We start from the raw sequence: 18,756 nt of genomic DNA on the forward strand, positions 1-18,756 counted from the left end.
AAAAACTAGAATTTGGAGCATTTCTAAGAATCAGCATTGTGTATGTTTACATATTTCCAGGTTTTCAGGATCAAATTAATTCAAAAGGTAAGGATGTTTCTATTGCTGTTAAGAGTTCTTTGCTGTAAGAGAGGTTCTTTGAATAGAGGGTCACCACCTAACAGTGAGGCATAGGGTGACCTTTTGTTGTGACAATGGTCAAAACACATTTTAAAGCCACTGCTAAGCATAGACTTTCATTCAAGAGAAACAGTCACAATTCTAATTTAAACCTCCTGCTTTCCCCAGTGGATAGTGCTTAGCTTAAATACCCTTTCTCTTATATATATAATTAGGACCGTGAAGTTTTATTACTCTTTAGTTTGCTATTAGCTACACTTTATATGTAATATTTACCAAAAGCTAGATACACACACAAATGAGTGATTAGCTTCCCTAACATTTCAAAATCTTTATCATTTAGTCAATTTTAACAAACAGTAAGAATTTTCAAATACTCTATCTTTGAAAAATCAAGGAAACTGACAGCAGAAGCCAAGGAACACATGTCCTACCTTTCTGTAAACAAGAGAAAACTGAGTTGTTTGGATTAGAGACTTACACTGCAAGGAAAATATCCATTCCATTAAATACTGACTTGGATCAACCTGAGATTAGCACGAATTCAAACAGATCATGTATCTGCGAGATGGAAAGCCAGCACAGCTGCTGGACATCTGAAGCTGAGTTAGGAGGCAGACCCTGGGCGACCACCTGCCAGCAGCAACACTTCATTCCAGAGACTGACAGCTGGTGGTTAGCTGCCGAAGCAAGCATTTGGAATCACTGGTACACTCGCTGAATGAATAAACCAGATAGCCAGAAAAGAGAAACCGGGGCTGGGTTATCAATCTCCCTTCACCTCACCCTCCCCGAGCACCAGGTGAACAAAGAGAACAAGAACACGGTGTGCATTAGCACAAGCTTTGCACTCCTAAGAGCAAAGCCCCTTCTTATCAAATTGGGTTCTTCAAAGTTTATTTTCCAGCCTACGATTTGACCATTTGGATTTAACTCAATAATTTAGAAAAACAAAGACACACTTTTTTTTTCTTTTTTGGTACTGGCGATTGAACCCAGGGACACTTAACCACTGAGTCACATTCCCAGCCCTTTTTTTGTATTTTATTAGAGACAGAGTCTCACTGAGATGCTTAGGGCTTCAATAAGTTGCTGAGGCTGACTACAAACTCATGATCCTCTTGCCTCAGCCTCCAGAGCCACTGGGATCACAGGCGTGTGCCACCGTGCCTGGCCCAAAGACTCTCTTATAAACAGAATACACTTAAAATTCTCAATGACTATCTCTCTCTTATACTGCTATATTTACAGACACCTAAACTGCAGATAGACAATTACTTTAAATTTCTTAATGTCCCACAAAATGAACCTGGATAAACTATTTGTTTCATAATTTTAACAAATCTGGTAAAAATAAGGTTAAACTGTGATTAGAAAAACAAATTGTGACAATACAAGGATTTTTTAAACTAAAATTAGTATTTAAGGAGCACCCTTGTATATTGGTAAAGGAATAAGAAGTATGTGTCACAGTTTCCAGTTTATAGAAGTTTGAGTGAGGATGTGAATCCAGATGGAGAGGGAAAGTCTGCGTAGGATGTGTAACATTAATAAATAGGGGTGGTGTGTTAACGTGGTGTCAGAATACCCATATGATGGTTAATCATATGTCAGAAATTCACTTTTTATAAGAACACATTTTAATTAAATATTTTAAGGTAAGATGAGTTTGTAAAGACTTAGGGTCTTGTCTGAACTGTTATCAGGCTGCTTTGTGGATACTGAGACAAGAAGAAAGCAGAAGAGCCTTTCCTCGCATTCCTGCCTCATTCTCACTGTCTTTACATATACAGCTTTGGAACAAGTGATACTTATTAAATTGGTGTAGTCATAAAATCCGAGTCACTTTAATAAGTACCTTTAAAATACTATTTGATCACTGGGACGGAGGACACTGAAGTTCTGCAATGCACAGTGACCTCTGCTGGAAGATGGGAAAACGAATAGCTGCCTCCCCACCTCCTGCCTCAGCTACTGCATGGCTGACAGGGAAAAGCCAGATGGCTTCCTCCACCATGTACTGAACAACACAAGGTTCTGCTATTACTTTTTAACACACACACTGTCCGGGAACTCATGAGGACACAGAATTTCAACTTATTAAGGTGAGACATTAAAAATCTTAAGAAAAAGAAACAGAAAGCAGTAGTACTCTATCCTAAAGATCAGGTAAGAATAAAGCCAGGGGGGAAACCATCTATTCTCCACCTGTCTGCACAGAGAGCCCACCACATCAGGCATAGGGGCCACACAGGGAACTCTGACACACTTCGAAATTCTCTTCAAAGTCAGTTTGGCTTTATATCTTTCTAAACATTAAGATTTCTTCTAGAAATGGGTGAAGTGACTAGTTTCCTCTGAATAGAAGAGGTATCAGGATTAAGATCCTGTAAAAACCTCTTTCTCCACATGTTGTTACAGAGCAGGCCATCTGGAAAAGCTACCTTGTAACTCAAGGTACAGCTTGCATCAACCCAGTAACACTACAGCATGAGTGAGGGACACACTTACTGAGCAGGCATTTTTTTTTTTTTTTAATTCAGAAACACATAAAGAAAATACCTTAAAGATATGATTGAAAGCATTCTTAAAATGTCATTCTAAAAACGTCAGTTCTGTAGTTCGCTATCTCTTGCCTCAAAGGGCTCCAGGAATGCTTTCCCTTCTCACAGTTACACACAACACTCCCTACCTGCTCTCCTGCCTGCGGTAATCCTGCTGCTGATCCACTCGGATCATGGGCTTCACCATCCCTCGTTCAGCGGTGCTGGAGGTCGAGGATACCCTGTCGCTGTCCAGTCTGGTGGTGCTCTGTGCCAGGGAAGCAAAGTGTGTCAGTGTGCACGCAAACAAGGCTCTGCACGGTGCACTCAGCACTGTGGGCAGATGCTGGATGCAGGCCTGCTCGTGGGGCAGGCACAGCCCAGCCAGGTCAACGCCCAGCAGCCAGTCAGCAGCATGCCCGAAGCGTATGGCACTGCGAGCAACATGAAATACTGGCCATTTCTGTTTTCAAGAACTGGGAGTGAGCTAGAAAAGGAAAGTGCCCATGCACAAGGATTCTCATACAGCAGAATGACAACATGACTCCACTCCCAAGAATTCTTCTGAAGTCCGGCCAAGAGCTGAAAACTGTGTACAGCATAAGCAGTTGGGGTCTTTTGTTTATTTTTCAGTCTTACGAACAGATTTAGAAAGCCTACTTATTTTACAGCTCAAAACCTAGCGAATTCAGCACAGAAGCTAGTTTATTTCTAATCATTACAAAGCAAAATCATGTGGAGACCTGATATGATAGTTAAGTACTTATAAACAGTAGACATTCCTAACCATTTGCAAGGCACACAAGAAAGAGGACAAAACCATCAAAACATTCAAAGTTACAGATGATAAATTATCTGCAGCAAAAAACCATGCAAGAAATCATCTACTATAGAAATTGAACATAGGTAAGGGGTAAATGAGGATTGTCCTTCTCTCACTACTCAAAGATTAAAATTGAGTATGTATTTTTTCAGTTTTTAATGTTTTCCATAAATGGGATTATATAACCCATTTTGTAAAATACTCTTCATATACTGTAAACAACTTACATCACTAATTTTTATATTATGGAGTCATAAATGGCTATACACTATTTTATTATCTATTCCTCATAGTTCATTAAGTCATTAATACTTTATGACACTGTTGGGCTAATCAGCATAGAGTGCTATGACGACTGTGATGTGGATATACGTATCTGTGCACCACAATCACTCCAGGAGACACACTCACGGAAATCGAATGGATATACGTATCTGTGCACCACAATCACTCCAGGAGACACACTCACGGAAATCGAATGGATATACGTATCTGTGCACCACAATTACTCCAGGAGACACACTCAAGGAAATCGAATGGATATACGTATCTGTGCACCACAATCACTCCAGGAGACACACTCATGGAAATCAAATGGATATACGTATCTGTGCACCACAATCACTCCAGGAGACACACTCACGGAAATCGAATTCCCTGGTCAATCACTGGAATACAATTTGCAACAAAAATCTGTTACAAATGCTAGTAAATAAATCATGGCAGATTTACATTCACGTAAGTTTGCTTTACTTAACTTTTAAAAACGTAGAACGTGTTCACAAAGTGACAATTGAAGGAAGTAAGACAGAAAGGTGTGGAGAGAGCGATCTGCCCATCCGTGCTGAACCGTGTCGAGGAACACTTGTGTGCACAGTTCAGGAAGGGCCAGGGACACGTTCTTCACTCCCTTCTCTCTACCTGCCAGGGCTGCCTTGTCAACGACAGCTGCTTCTGAGAGATGGCCCTGCCTGGCTCTAGCGCTCTTGCTCGACTCTGCAGGAGGTGAGTGCTGAGACTATGAAGTGCCAGCACCTGTCTAGGCAGGAGGTGAGTGCTGAGACTACGAAGTGCCAGCACCCGTCCAGGCAGGAGGTGAGTGCCGAGAACATGAAGTGCCAGCACCCGTCCAGGCAGGAGGTGAGTGCCGAGAACATGAAGTGCCAGCACCCGTCCAGGCAGGAGGTGAGTGCTGAGAACATGAAGTGCCAGCACCCGTCCAGGCAGGAGGTGAGTGCTGAGACTACGAAGTGCCAGCACCTGTCCAGGCAGGAGGTGAGTGCTGAGAACATGAAGTGCCAGCACCCGTCCAGGCAGGAGGTGAGTGCTGAGAACATGAAGTGCCAGCACCCGTCCAGGCAGGAGGTGAGTGCTGAGAACATGAAGTGCCAGCACCTGTCCAGGCAGGAGGTGAGTGCTGAGAACATGAAGTGCCAGCACCTGTCCAGGCAGGAGGTGAGTGCTGAGAACATGAAGTGCCAGCACCTGTCTAGGCAGGAGGTGAGTGCTGAGAACATGAAGTGCCAGCACCTGTCTAGGCAAGGGAGGCACGGCAGTGGCTGTGGAGCAAGAACCTGGTACCCAAAGCTCACAATCCCTTCCAATGGGAGAGGCCGGCTCACGCAGGAGCAGGCTGGTGGGCCAAGCAGCAGCAGAGCTGGCAGATCAGGAGGGAAGGGGAAGCCAGACAGGGCACCAGCAGCACTGCACGCACACTTCTGAAGTGGGAGGATGGCAGAGAGGGAGACCCAGCAGCCATCATGCCAGGCTGAACCAGAGCCCTCTGAGGCAGACACGCAGTGTGCCTGCTCCCGTCAGAGGATGAGCCAAGGAAAGGAATACGGGAAGCCTCCGCCAGGCTCGTGTTGGGCAATGTCCTACGGACGGTGATATCATTTACAAAGATGGAGAAGAACCAGGGGAAGAAGTAAGTCTGAAAAAGAGAATCCAGTCTTGTACTAGCTATGTTAACTGTGAAGTACACTCACACACCACATGGAGATGTCAAGCAACCCTCTAGAGACTGAAGTTTGGAAAGGTCAGATGACAGGCATACACAATGAATGTCAGATGGTGAAGCTTAGGCAACAGGGCAAGATTACCAAAAGCACATGCATAAATAGGAGAGGAGGGGCCTTGGCTGAGAGCTTGGCCCTCCCAACTGCAGAAGACAAGCCTTCAAGGAAAAAGGACCAACCAGCAGTCAGACTGAGCAGGGACCACCAGGCAGTTGGGAAGGGTCAGGAGAGGACAGCCTGGAAATCAAAAGAAAGCACATCCAGGAGTGGTACACAGCTGAGAACTGCCACAAAGGACAGCGCAGAAAGCCAGGCTTTCTCTGGCAGCTGGAGGAGCCAGCAGGAGCAGACTGGAGTATGGGGTCAGGAGTGGAGACAGCCATGACTCAGGACTGTTCCCAAGAAACTGCAATATGAACTGAACAGGAAAATGGACTCGACAGCTGGAGGCAGGGGGGGCGCACAGCAAGGGTCCCTAAAACCAGGAGGTCCCTTGATGTGCTCTGATGTGGGAGAGTACGCCCAGGCCTTGCTACATCATGGCCACCCTGAGCAACACCCTAAGTGCTGCTCCTCCCCTAGAACCAAGGTGAGCGGGGCGAGCCTGTGGTTTGCTTCAACCAGTACAAGGCAGAGGTACAATGCCGTGCCCACCCTGGGCCTACCCCTTAGAAAGGTCTAGAAGTGCCAGGTTCTGTGAGTTGCCACGCAACTAGAAGGCCAGCAAACCAAATGGCCCATAGTTCCAACTAGACCATACAACTGCAAACAAAGACAATGCCTGTTGTGGCAGCCACAGAGCTCCAGCATGGCTTGTGATCTAGCACTGATGACCACATGAGGAGGGGACAAATCGCATGAGCACTACGGGACAGGTGAGAAGGCCGTGGCTAAGAGGCCAAGCGCAGGTCAGCTCGCACACCAAGGGTGACGAGAGCAGTGCAGGCCCCCCCGACAGGGTGGGCACACACAGGAGAAGCCCCGGGACAGGTGTGCTCCTCGTGGAAGAGAAAGCATGACAGCTCTGCACGGGAGAAAGGAGCAGTCCTCTAACTGCCTCCGTGTATCACTATGGAGCAATGGCAGAGCAGGGACCCGCAGGAAGGGCCGCTGTGAAGCCTGTCTCGACGGAGTGCTGTGGGCACGTGACCAGCGCGTGGTCAGTGCGTCTGCCTACGGCGTCCTCTCAGGTCACAGACGTGCCACCACCTACCCTGCTCGTCGGCAGTGCTGTCCCACTGTGGACATCTCCTCCCAGATCGAAGGTTGTTTCCTGAACAGTCCTGGCCGAATAAAAAGAAACATGGAATTAATTTTCAACTGACAGGGCAAAGTTTCTCGATAATTCAGCAAGAACAGTTAGTTAAATATCCCACAGTTCAAACATTGTCAAGAAAATTCTTTATTTTCAGCACATGGATTTACAGAATTTAAAAAAAAAAAAAAAACTATGGTAAACTTATGAACTCTTCTTACTGGTACGAACTGAACACTCTGAAGATTGTATTTTCCTAAAAACGAATAACAAGGAACTAAATGGACATAAACAAAGAGGATATTTCATCATATTTGGTCTGCAAATGACATAAATGGAGTGCACAGAGTTTATTTATATGTATATGAAGTGCGCAGAGGTGCTCAGGACCCTCTCTGTGGACACAGCCACAGCAAAAGTGAGCACACAGAGGCTGAGGAGACGCCTGCTCAAGAGACAGCTGACGGAGTTATGAATCACATGGACATCACTACTTAAGCTACAATAAAGACCTGGGAAACTTTCAATAATTCTAGTCATCTAATCAAGAAAAATCCTAGTTTGAACACTTTTAAAAATATCTCAAAATACCAAAACTTCTAAATGCATGATTATTAAAAAGTAACACAGAATAAAACAAAATACCATTTTTCAGAGTAAAAAGGGTGAAGTAAGCTATATTCTTTGGCACAAAGAAAGGGTGAATCAATCCACTGGTCCCAACCTAAGGAAAAAAAGATCCCTAAAATCACCTGGAATCAAAGGTGATTAACAGCTAATGTTCTGGACTGCTACATAGAAAATTAAAAAGAAAATCTCTTTTGTTCTAATATTTGAAAAATATATGGTCTATAATTTCAAACCATCATGCTACTTAGAATTTTTACTGAAGTTCAATCTATAGAATTAAGTAAGGAAGTGTTATAGTAGCATAAACGATTTTCCAAATTAGAAAAGCAGGTATAAATTCCTCTACCTCTTAAGAAAATAAACTATCTTGTAATGCAAAATAATACAATGCTTTAAGTAGTAACTTTTGAAAAAAGTTCAAGATTTTACTGCAGGCTAAAATACTCATCAACATTCTGTAAACATCCCCAAGTTTTTCTTAATCATCATCTGTCACCAACATATTCACAAAAACGTGGACGTGCTCTGCTGGCCCAATGCTACTGGCTCTCTGACGGGGACAGAGATACACAGCTGGCCCTCCATGCTGCTGCCTGTCAGAGCTGCACGCACACATCTCCTTCCTGTGCTCCTCTTAAGGACAGCACACCAGTATGCTGCCTTCTTGCTCTTCATGATTAATACCCAGTGACCAATTCACAGCGCCATGCAGAGCTCTTTGACCCTCCCTCCAAAGCTAGCTCCTTCAAGCCGAGCGTGGGCCGTCTGTGCTGTTTGGCACCTGAGCAAGGCCAGAGTGACTTAGTACATACATGGCTGTGATGGGTGCCACCTTCCTGTCCTCAGTACTGAAACCGTGGGAGCACAGCCCCTGGCACCCGACAGACACACACTAGATGCACACATGATGCATCAGTGCGTCATCCCAGACTGACCCTCGGTACCAAGTCTGCCACCTGCTGGTAGATGCCTGCAAGGATCTGGAGGTGGGCTCTGACATCTGTGTCCAAGAGCTTGGCAATTACCTCAGAAAAGCTTGTGGCAACTGGACAGTAGAACAAAATGACTATTTACAAAAAGAGAGCTCTTTCTAATTTATGAATGGTATAGTCAACCACAAGCAGTTTTCATCGCATTGCCAGAAAAATATATAATAATAACAAATTTCACAGCACATTCTCCTTATTGAAACCTAAGCCATGCTCTTATATTTTGGCCAGAGACCAGTGAGAAGAAACAGGATCAGGAAGTGGGAGAGGGCTGGAAAGGACTTCTGGACACTAGTGGTCCTGGACACGGCTGAAGGATGAATGCACACATAATCTGTCTTAAAGATGGAAGAAGGTGTTGGAAATAAACGGGTTTTCCTAGGAAGGAGAGAGTAAAGGCACTGGCTGGTTTTCTTTAGAAACTGAGGGGTTTGGCCATTTGCTAAAACCTCACCTCAAGTGGAGCCGGGAACAGATCTAACAGCCATCGACTTCAACCAATGCCCTCTGCCTGCATGTGTGATTGCCATTCAGTGTTCATTTTGGAGAAAGACCAACATCTAAATAAAACACCTGGCCCAAAGTGTAAGCTCTGGTGGGTAACCAGAGGATGTCATGGAAAAACTAACAGGAGCAACAGAGAGAAGCCTGCTGGCAGGCTGGTTTACTCTGTTCTCTGGACTGAAAGCTCACAGAATGCTCAACTAGCACAGGGGAAGAGCTACTGCAGCTGTCTTTAAGATCAATGCCTATCAACCTGCAAAACAGATGACAAAGAGGCTCCACAGTGGTCCTTCAAGACTGCCGCACCAATATGCAGGCGGGCCTGGGGTTCAGCAGCGGCCACAGCAGGACCTCAGAGAAGCTCCACGTGGAGCCCTCGGGCTCCGTGACCGTGGGAGAAAGAGACACGTCACTAGAATTTAAAAATCCCAACACACAAGACGATCACATGAAATATTATGATTTTCTACAAAGGAACAGGTATCATTTTGGTGTATTGGCTAAAAAAAGGACCAACCATAAACAATTCCAAGGCCATCAGAAATTCCAGCATCAAGATAAAGTCATGCCCTTTTTTTCCCTCTGAAACCAACCCAAATCAAGTAAGAATAGAGACAAAAATTACAAACCCCACTTTGACTTTTTTCAAAACTAAAACAAAATAAAAAATAAAAAGTCAAGTCATTTACACCTCAGTCAAGTGACTCCCAGTCAGGACACACTGTCCCTCTGGCTCACCCAGGCTTATGTCTTGGGCCCTTCACCATCAGGCCTCCATCCACAGATCTCTTGGCAAGAGCGTGGTCCTGGCTGGGGTCCACAAACTTGAACACATGCGACACCCCAAACTGCACTTTCATGCCACTCTGCAGCATGGTGGTCTCCGAGATGCGCTGGCCATCCACATAGGTCTCTGCATCCATACTTCTGGGTGTCACGGTAACCACTCCGTCCATGTTGGTGAGGTCACAGTGATGGGGCTGGATTCCTGGGCCAAAGAGCTGAAAGCACAAGGGGGCCAGAGTCTTGTTCAAGCATGCACAGATTTAAAGGCAAACTGAAAACTGTGAGTTCCCCTTTTATGATCAATGTCATCTAATGAGCCCTGGATTCTTGGAGCTTTATTAAGTACATTTCCCCCAACACCAACAGTATAAAATCATGCAATGCTGTCAAAATACCACAGTATTTTTAGCATCTAGTCACGTGATTTAAGGCATATTGCAATTCTGCATTAAGAAGCAACTGGCCTGGGGATGTAGCTCAGTGGCAGCACCTGCCTAACACACACAAAGACTGGTTTCCCTTGCGACCCTGGGAGAAGAAGAAAGCAGCAGCAGCAGCAGCAGCATTCAGTTATCATAAACACTGACTAGGGAATTCACAGCCGAAGCTACACAGACGGTTTTGACTGAAACTCCCCTCTTACCCGTCTCACTGCTATGCTAAGAATGAAGGAATGTAGACCTGGAAACCCCACCGTTTCACAACTGAGAATCAAGACAACTGAGGGTGATTTGCAGGAGTTCAAACGAGGCAACAAATCCTGTGCTAAGTTCTGTTTTAAGCTCCCAAGAATTACACCCAGTTCCTGCTCACAGAAGGCCTGCTACTGAGCATGGGACCCACTGTGGAGCTTCCACAGTTCTCTCTTTCACCATCTTCTGGAGAAAGTCCACAGCCCTCGAGGAAGGCAGCAGGCCCACTCTCGCTCACTGAAACAGTGAATGCAAGGTCTGCAGTCCTTCACCCATGAGTGAGCCCCATGGCAGGCTCTCCCCTGTGCGCTCGCTGCTAATGACGTGTGGGTGCCACAGTGGAGGGCAAGGCCAGAGCCTCCGCACTGCCACTTCATACCTGGATGGAGCTGTCGTCCAACCTTTCTGTCCCAACTTCAGTCACACTCAGCTGAAGGCGGTAAAGCTTTGGCTTGTCTCTGGAGTCAGAGCCATCTGTGAAGAGAGAGGGAGAGAGCTCTGCGTGCCAAGTCTGATGTTCTTGCTATTTGAAACAAAGGGGGGTCCTTAGGAAAGACACTACAGCTCTCTTCTCAAAACTTCTAAGACCTCTCCAACTTGCATCAGAGAGCTCAACAACTGGTGCGGAAACTTCAAAGAACCCACACCAGCTTCTGTTTAACATGAAGTGCTACGACTGCTGCTCGTCCCCATCTTCTCGTCACATATAAGGAAATGCTCCCACCACACTGCCCAGAAATTTGGCCACTAATGCTGAGATAATTGAATCCATAACAGGAAGATCATTAAAGGCACATGGGCCTTTACTTCAGCCGCCTTCACAGCACACCCCGACCTCCTGGAGCACTGTCCCGGGATGCGGTGTAGGTGAGACTCCTGACAAGTGACTCTGACGTCCATCACTAAGGAGAAGAGCTGGACACGTGCTCAGTTCCTTAAGCAGAGCTGGAGTGAAGGGCAGGAAGGAAGACTGGGTCTGTCCGGGTTCTGTCACTATACCATCTCTGAACTGTGAGCACTCATGACTCATGACCTCTCACCACGGGAGGGGAGGTGGCAGTGCCAGGCCTCTGTCCTGCTTACACAGGGCACGCCTACTCACTCATCCGCCACAGCATCCCTGCTGGTGCAAGAGGTATCCCCTGAAGACTTCTCTGATTTTATAAGTCACATGTGAAAATGCACACCTCAGAATCCAAGAATTAGACGTGATCTCAGACCCCAGCAAACATACCACAACTGTACTCAGTCCCTTGGCAAAGACAAGAAGCGGTGTCCTCAAAAGGAGCTTGTGAGTCTGCCTGACCTGTTTTGTGAGGCTCAGGAGAACTCTGGGAGTCACTCCTACCATCTCAGTCCCTGCAATCACGAATGTGAGCTGCCAGGCTTCCGGAGCTGGAGGTCCTGGCAGCATGGGCATTCGGAGCTCTGGCCAGCTGAACTCGCAGCTGAGGTGAGCCTGAGCCCTCAGAGACAAAGCACCTTGAACACACTAGTCTACAAAACAGCATTCTAATGATAACAGCTTTGTATTTCTGAAACATTCAGAAACCTCTGACGTGGGTGAACCCAGAAGAAATCTGGCTTCACAACACTGACTCATCTGGACATTGCACCTGTCCTGATTCAGGCAAGGCATAAAGTCCCCTGGGGCTTTTCCTGGACCTGGGCACTTTCCTCTCCTCTTGAAGTTCTGCTCATTTTAAATGGCCTGGGCAGTTCTAAGCACGTGCCTCTTCTGTGTCCAGAGCACCTCAACCACTTCCTCTCAACCTCACGGTGTTTTACGAAGATTCCTACCAACTCGTCTCCCTGCTCCTCGGGCCCCTCGGTGGCCAGGCTGTCCCCAGCCCTCAGCACCCAGTGTCCACACAGGCAGTCGTCCAGCGGCAGCGCACAAACAGCAACTAATACTCGGTCGTGCAATCAATACAGGTGCACAAAACTACGCAAATGGAGCGAAAAGGAAGCACGAGGAACAAACACGCAATCATGTGAAACAAGAACAATTACTTCAACGTAAAGCTAAAATGCGGAACCTAGGGATACGTCTGTTCAGGGCAGGGGAGAAACGCACACCACGATTCCTCTGAAATGTCAACCTCCAAAAGCTTCCAGAAGTTGGCCCAGAGCCGCTGTGTGCCTTTCCTCATCACAAACTAGAAACAGAAGGAGGGGGAGCACAAGCTGCGCTCCAGGCTCTGCTTTCTCACCACACTGCAACAGGAGAAACCAGAGAGGACATCTGTGCAGGTCCAGGACACCCTGGGTGGGGCCCAGGGCCAGTGAGCAAGTGGTGTTTGGTCCTAGTCAGGGAGCAGGAGGCGTGAGCAGGGCAGCAGAGTCCAGGTGCCTCCTGCCCCTCCAGTGACAGCCCAGTTCCTACTCCTGACCAACAGCAGCTAGCCATCTCCAAGGCCAGACAATAAGACTGCTCCCTCCACCAACATCCCTGATGTCCTCCCCTTCCCCTACAACCAACTTTGGCCCCAAGAATCAGAGCAACTTCCTCCCAGTGAACAGCTACAACAGACCTGGAGCACCCTGGCATGCAGGTGACTCAGCAGAGATGTGGTCCTCCTGCGAGAAAGTCGCTCTGCTTTAGCGTCCCCTGTCCAAAACCACTGGGACCAGAAGTTTCAGATTTCATACTGCTTGGATTTGGAAGCATTAGCATATGCATGATATTCTGAGAATGGAGCCCAAGCTGAAGTATTGGCTTCGCTTGTGCCTCATACACATATGCTTGCGTTCCCACTGTGACCCATTACACAAGGCAGGTGTGGAAATTCCCATCTGTATGTGGGACTTTTCAGGTGTGGAATGCTCCACCTGCACTCTCAACACGAGGGGCAATGGACTGGCATGAACAGAGCCAAGGGAAGCAACTGTTCTCAGTCTACAGCAAAGTTGCAGCCAGCTGTGCCCAGTCACTGCTGCTCCCCAGAGCGAACTGGGAAAGCAAGAGCAGAACAACAGGCTTCTCATCAACCAAGTGGGTTCTGACACAGGACACTGCGCAGGTGTGAGGACAGCGGCACAGCCAACCAGCTGCGCTGCAGACATGGGGCGCTGCACAGGTGTGAACAATAGGACAGCACATTATGTTCTTGGACATGCAACAGCAGGTCATCAACGTTATTTTGCCATGAGGTTGTTAGTGCACAGTTACAAAAGTAGGATGGAGTGCAGCATTACCTTCGTAAGTGTGACAGCTGTAGTAGGCAAAGTGACTCCTTCTCCCTGGGGCTGAGACACAAGCAGGACCCAGGTGAAGGCAGCAGCCCAGGACAGAGACCATGCAGAGCAGCAGAAGAGGGAAGGAGGAGAAGAGACGCAGAGGTGAACTTCAGTGAGACTTGGCTCAAAGGAAGAAAAGGTACACTTTACCCTCAGCTTTCAGAGCTGTGCGGACAAGACTACAGAAGTGCCCCAGTCATTGTTCTAGAATCAGTGAGACTGTTAGGAAAAACAGGACAGCAGGTGAGTCACCATGCAGCAGGGCAGCAACAGTAACAGTGAGTGAGCTACACAGGTCGCCACCCCACCTGCTTAATGGCCCTGCTTAAAGAGCACATTCAGATCCACACAAAGAACAAAGCTGCACCCTGCCCATTCCTCCCACAGCTGGGGCAGGCACACGCCACATCTCAAAACCTCCCTCTCCACCTGGCAGGACCTCACTGAGGTTGTGTGCTTGGCTGCCCATGTGCCCAGTCAAAATGCAGCCCGTGTCCATTCATAACAAATCAATATGCACAAATATTATTTTCTCATGAATGGAAAACAGATCAATTTCATTCAGCATGCAGACTGAGCAATCAGTAATAATGAGAACCTAGAAAGACCTCATAACCTAGTGGAAGAACAAGGCTTTGCTGCAGTTAAGACCTGGGTCTAGCATTCAGGCCTGCCATCAACACTCTGGCCTTCAGGACAGCACAAAGAGTTCTGACCCTTGAGTAAAGTTCTCCCTGGCAGCTAGAGAAGGTGGAGGCCTCGAGGGTTGGAGACAGGCCCTGTTACAGAGCTGTGACCACCTCCTGGCATTGGGGCTCCCTGAGCACAGGACAGTCTTGGTCACCTCTGCATCTGCAGCTCTGCCCCAGCAGGTGTTCAATGTGCAGAAAGATGCAGAGTACCAAGACACGTTGTCAGGAGCACCCGCTGAAAGGAGCACAGAAACGCCATTCACCTAGGGCTGATCATCTTCCCACCCCTAAGAAAGTCTACGTATTTGATTGTCTCACAGATTAAAAGTACGAAATAAGCAGCTCGAATGGGAATTCCCACTGGAATGTGAAGCTGGGTTTGATCTGCTTGGTCAGTGCTGCACCTCCATGGTACAGAAAGGTGTCCGACAGTGTTTAATAAGTGTTTTATCAACTGCTGGAGGGATGAACACAGCCTGACTGCTAGCCACCATAATCAGCTTTCCACTCTTCATTTGAAAAATCTCTCTGTTGGCTGCTCTTTATCAACTTCTCTAAGGTCTAATACCTCTTCAGTGTTCAAAAATTTGGATTTCAAGAAAACAATCTCAGTTTCCAGCATTTAATGAAAATATTTTAAAGAATAGACCTTACTTCTGTCTGCACTCCCTCCCTCACTTTTCCACACTTAATAGACACACAGGGATGTCAGGGCATGGGTCTAGCACGACAGTGCCAAGGCAAAGCTTCAAGGCAAAGCAGCACTGCCACATCCCCAGGCATCCTAGAGCACGAGGGAGCAGGGAGGCTGCCACCTGCAGCCAGGCTGCCACCAGCCAGGCAGCATCAGCATCCCCGGGCATCAGCAACCCAGCTCACTCCAAGGCTGCCGGGCATTTTTATGCCATTTTTTCCTATAATTACTAATTGGGCTTTATTTAAATGAGTTTGGGGTAGGGAAGATGGAATAATATCTTCACAATAATAATGGTCACATAATCCTGTTTTAAATAGGAAATTACATAATTTTGGCTGAATGATAAACAAAATGTCACATACAGAAAATGTACACAATGTCCAGCACACAGGAACGTGTCTCTGGGAAAGCGTGTTAAGGCTGGTGTGCAAGTCCACCCGAGGGACAACCAGGGCTCGAGCGCACTCTCCAAGCAGTGACTCAGAGGACGGGCAGGAACACAACTCAGACTGCTACTTAGAGATCCAAGTGGGCTTCTAAAGCGCCCTGTTACATTTAAAGATTCCTTTTGAACACTGTGCACACATTTTGAAGAATAGGATCTGGGCACACACACGTGTGCACGCGCACACACACACACACACCCACGTGCGCACGTGCACACACACTCACACAAACACACACACATTAAATTTGCACCAAGAGGAGTAAATTTCAGTTTGCTGTTTTTAGCAGATTAACTATTTAACTAAAGTTATTTTGGAAAGAAAACTTCTTAAAAGAGATTGCTTCAAATTATCTTAAAATGTTGTACACCTTATTTTAAATTTTGTTTAATACTCATCTTTGTCCATGTGAACTTTATTTTTATGTGTGAATACATATACTTTATGATATTTGGTTTACTTGCTATTTTAAATAAATGTCATTTTAAGAAGGTTCCTTTTTTAAAAAAGTAAGTAGTCTAAAAATGGTAAGTCAGTCAACAGCAAGGACACATTAAAAAGCAGTAGCAGTCAAAGCTAAAAATGCACATTTGTACACTCTCTGGTATGACCAGCTTCCTCACCTGGGCTTAACTCCACTAAGTAGGGCAGCTTCTCAGGGGGGAGAGCAGAGCCGTAGCCTGAGCCATCCACTCTCTCCTTCCCCTTCAGCGGCTTCCCTTCTGCGTGCTTCTTTGCTTTCTTTGGGATGTAGTCCGACGGCCTCCTCTTCAACTGAAAGACTAAAATCCCTGGAATAGGAACATTGGGAACCCTCAGCAGACAGGCTGGTGTGCAGGTGCGGATGGGCAGTTAAACACCAGACATTTATCAAGACGGTGCATCTTCATAACCTCTTCTGAGGAACAAGTTTGTGAAGGCTGTCCACTTACATGTTTACTCAGCAAAGGAAGCACTAGTCTCTGATGTGCTGCGAAGGCTCTCGCAAACTCTGCAAGGATCTCTCAATTAACAATGGGCTTCCTAGGGCATCTTCTGGGGCAAACTGCACATCAGTGTGAGAAGATACGAATCTTCACTGGTGGACAGCCCATGATCAGTGAACAATGTGTCCCCACACACATAACATCCATCGCCCCTCACAAATACAACCTGTTTCAGTTGAGCTGATTTTGATTTAATTCAAATGAATAACTTGGAATTCAAAGCAATTTTTCTTTAATGAAGTTTACCTAAACACTGTCCAGAAAAGTGCTAAATGACTATTTTAATGAAGTTAGAAATCTACTTACTGAGGGGTTTGCTCATTTGGTGTTTTTAAAGTTGGCACCTACGTCCAATATTGATATGATTAACTGGCAATGAATTTTTATGCCTTTATTAGTGCAAAGGCTGTTACTACTTACTAAAGCAACAATCAATTTATGATGCAACACTAAAAGTTAAAAACTTGTATTTAATAAAAAAATCCTCAAAGCTTTAAGCCATTGTTTTGAATTAATTAGGAGATATTACAAATAATGCCAAGTGTGAATTCGTTACAAGTTGAGCACCCCTGATCTAAAGTCCAAAATCCGAAATGCTACGAATTCCAAAACCTTCTAAGTGCCAGCATGTGACTGGTGGAAGGCAAGGTGCAGGTGCACTGAGCCACTGCATGATGGCGCCTCCAGCGGCAAGTGAGGCGCACACCAAGTGAGTCTTATGCTGGTACCTGGTCTAATGTCCAAGGTATCTGATCATGAAAATGCAGATGTTCTGAAGCTTAAAAAAAATCCAGAATCCAAAATCTCTGGCCCCAAGCATTTCAGATAAGGAATACTCAGCCTGAATCTGAAATGCCACAATACTGAGCAATATGTAGGTTGTAGATTACTTTTGCTATCATATCAAATCTGTTCATATGTCACATATCAGTTTAGAAAGTGCTTCACTGCTTAAAAAATAAATTAAATTAGATTAAATTAAAAAAAAAAAAAAAAGTGCTTCACTGCTAACTGGTAGCAAAGACCTTGCACTGCTAATAGTCCAGTGTCTCCTGAGACATAGTTTTCACCTGTAGAATCACTGTGCAAGATCTGTGCATTAGACTCAGAAGACCTGAGCCTGGTCCCACAGACAATGGCATATGGAGAAGCTGCCCAGCAAGTCCACAGAGGAGGTGGAACACCATGCAGTATAGGGCCATCAAAAGTCACTCATGCACACATCTGCACAATCTGGTGAACAACAGATGTGCCATGCATAAGTCTGAGGTATCACAGAGATTTTTGTAATCTCTAATAGGGAAGTTTACCTTTGTCACTTGGCCATTCCCTGAAGATCTGCAAAGGACACTCATCGTCATCAAGAATGATTTCTTTAGCACCTCTTTCATCAGAATGCTGGGCTCCAGGAGGAAGCATAACCTAAAGAAAAGTAATTAACAGTGAATATATCTACAAGGTAAATCAGCAGCCATTCAAAAGAAAGAACTCCCAATGTTACTGACTGAATATAATGTCACTGTAATATGGGTGCGGTGGTGTACACCTGTGATCTCAGCTACTCACAAGGCTGAGATAAGATTTCATGTTCAAGGTCAGCCTGGGCTACTAAGTAAGACCCTGTCTCAAAATAAAACGAAAAGGATATAGCTCAGGGCAAGCATGAGGTCCTTTTTTCAATCCCCAATATCATAAAGAAAAGTCACTGCAGAATTAAATTGACATGCATGAGAAGCAATTCTCACTAGTTATCAAAAATCAAATCATTCACAAATACGAAGGAATCAGTTTCAAACAAAAAGCTTAGCCAGCTGATTTGGCAGAATTCACTCGGTCTCTAAAATGAACTAATCTTGGGTATTTTTATCTGTAAACAAATGTCACATGGATCATGTGGGAGGCTAACCGCTGAGCGACCTCCTCAGGAAGACCTTCTTCAAGGCGACTTCAACATCTCCAGGCCCTGCCCACCTTCTCACGCCAACAACCAAACAACGCGTCACCCAGATCAGGGTAGATCTTGCACTTGTAGATAATGTCTTTATGATTAGAGTCTAATCAGGTCATGTAGATACACGCATGACCATTTATTCAACGAGCATTTAAGCAACTGCTTCGTGATACCATGTTCACGACACTCCTAACAGATAATGCCGTTACTTCTCACTATGGTTCTGACTGCAGTCAAACACACTTTCTTAATCACCCAAGACAGCTGTGACAGGGAGGACAGTGGCCACCGCCCTCATCTGGTGGCCGTACACAACGCAGAGCCTGTGCTGCCTCGTCACTCCAAAGGGCCAGCAGGAACCACACACGGAAGCAATCAGAGCGC

The 18,756-nt window shown here is 46.0% G+C and overlaps 1 protein-coding gene across 22 annotated transcripts in view; it reads right to left on the reverse strand.

Annotated features, from left to right (window-relative positions):
* The window catches only part of Afdn (afadin, adherens junction formation factor), a 132,823-nt gene that overhangs the window by 51,011 nt on the left and 63,056 nt on the right, over positions 1 to 18,756 (reverse strand). For 18 of the 22 annotated variants that reach the window (XM_047559543.1, XM_047559540.1, XM_047559559.1 and 15 more), the window contains exons 7-13: positions 17,732 to 17,843; positions 16,059 to 16,226; positions 13,559 to 13,609; positions 10,740 to 10,834; positions 9,621 to 9,883; positions 6,718 to 6,787; positions 2,813 to 2,931 (exon numbers count right to left, since the gene is read on the reverse strand). In XM_047559543.1, coding sequence (XP_047415499.1) covers positions 2,813 to 2,931; positions 6,718 to 6,787; positions 9,621 to 9,883; positions 10,740 to 10,834; positions 13,559 to 13,609; positions 16,059 to 16,226; positions 17,732 to 17,843 — 878 coding nt within the window. The remainder of the gene's footprint in view (positions 1 to 2,812; positions 2,932 to 6,717; positions 6,788 to 9,620; positions 9,884 to 10,739; positions 10,835 to 13,558; positions 13,610 to 16,058; positions 16,227 to 17,731; positions 17,844 to 18,756) is intronic. The other 4 variants (XM_047559560.1, XM_047559549.1, XM_047559554.1 and 1 more) reach the window with 1 other exon arrangement.

This window comes from Sciurus carolinensis, chromosome 7, assembly GCF_902686445.1.
Source record: "Sciurus carolinensis chromosome 7, mSciCar1.2, whole genome shotgun sequence".
Classification (NCBI taxonomy): domain Eukaryota; kingdom Metazoa; phylum Chordata; class Mammalia; order Rodentia; family Sciuridae; genus Sciurus; species Sciurus carolinensis.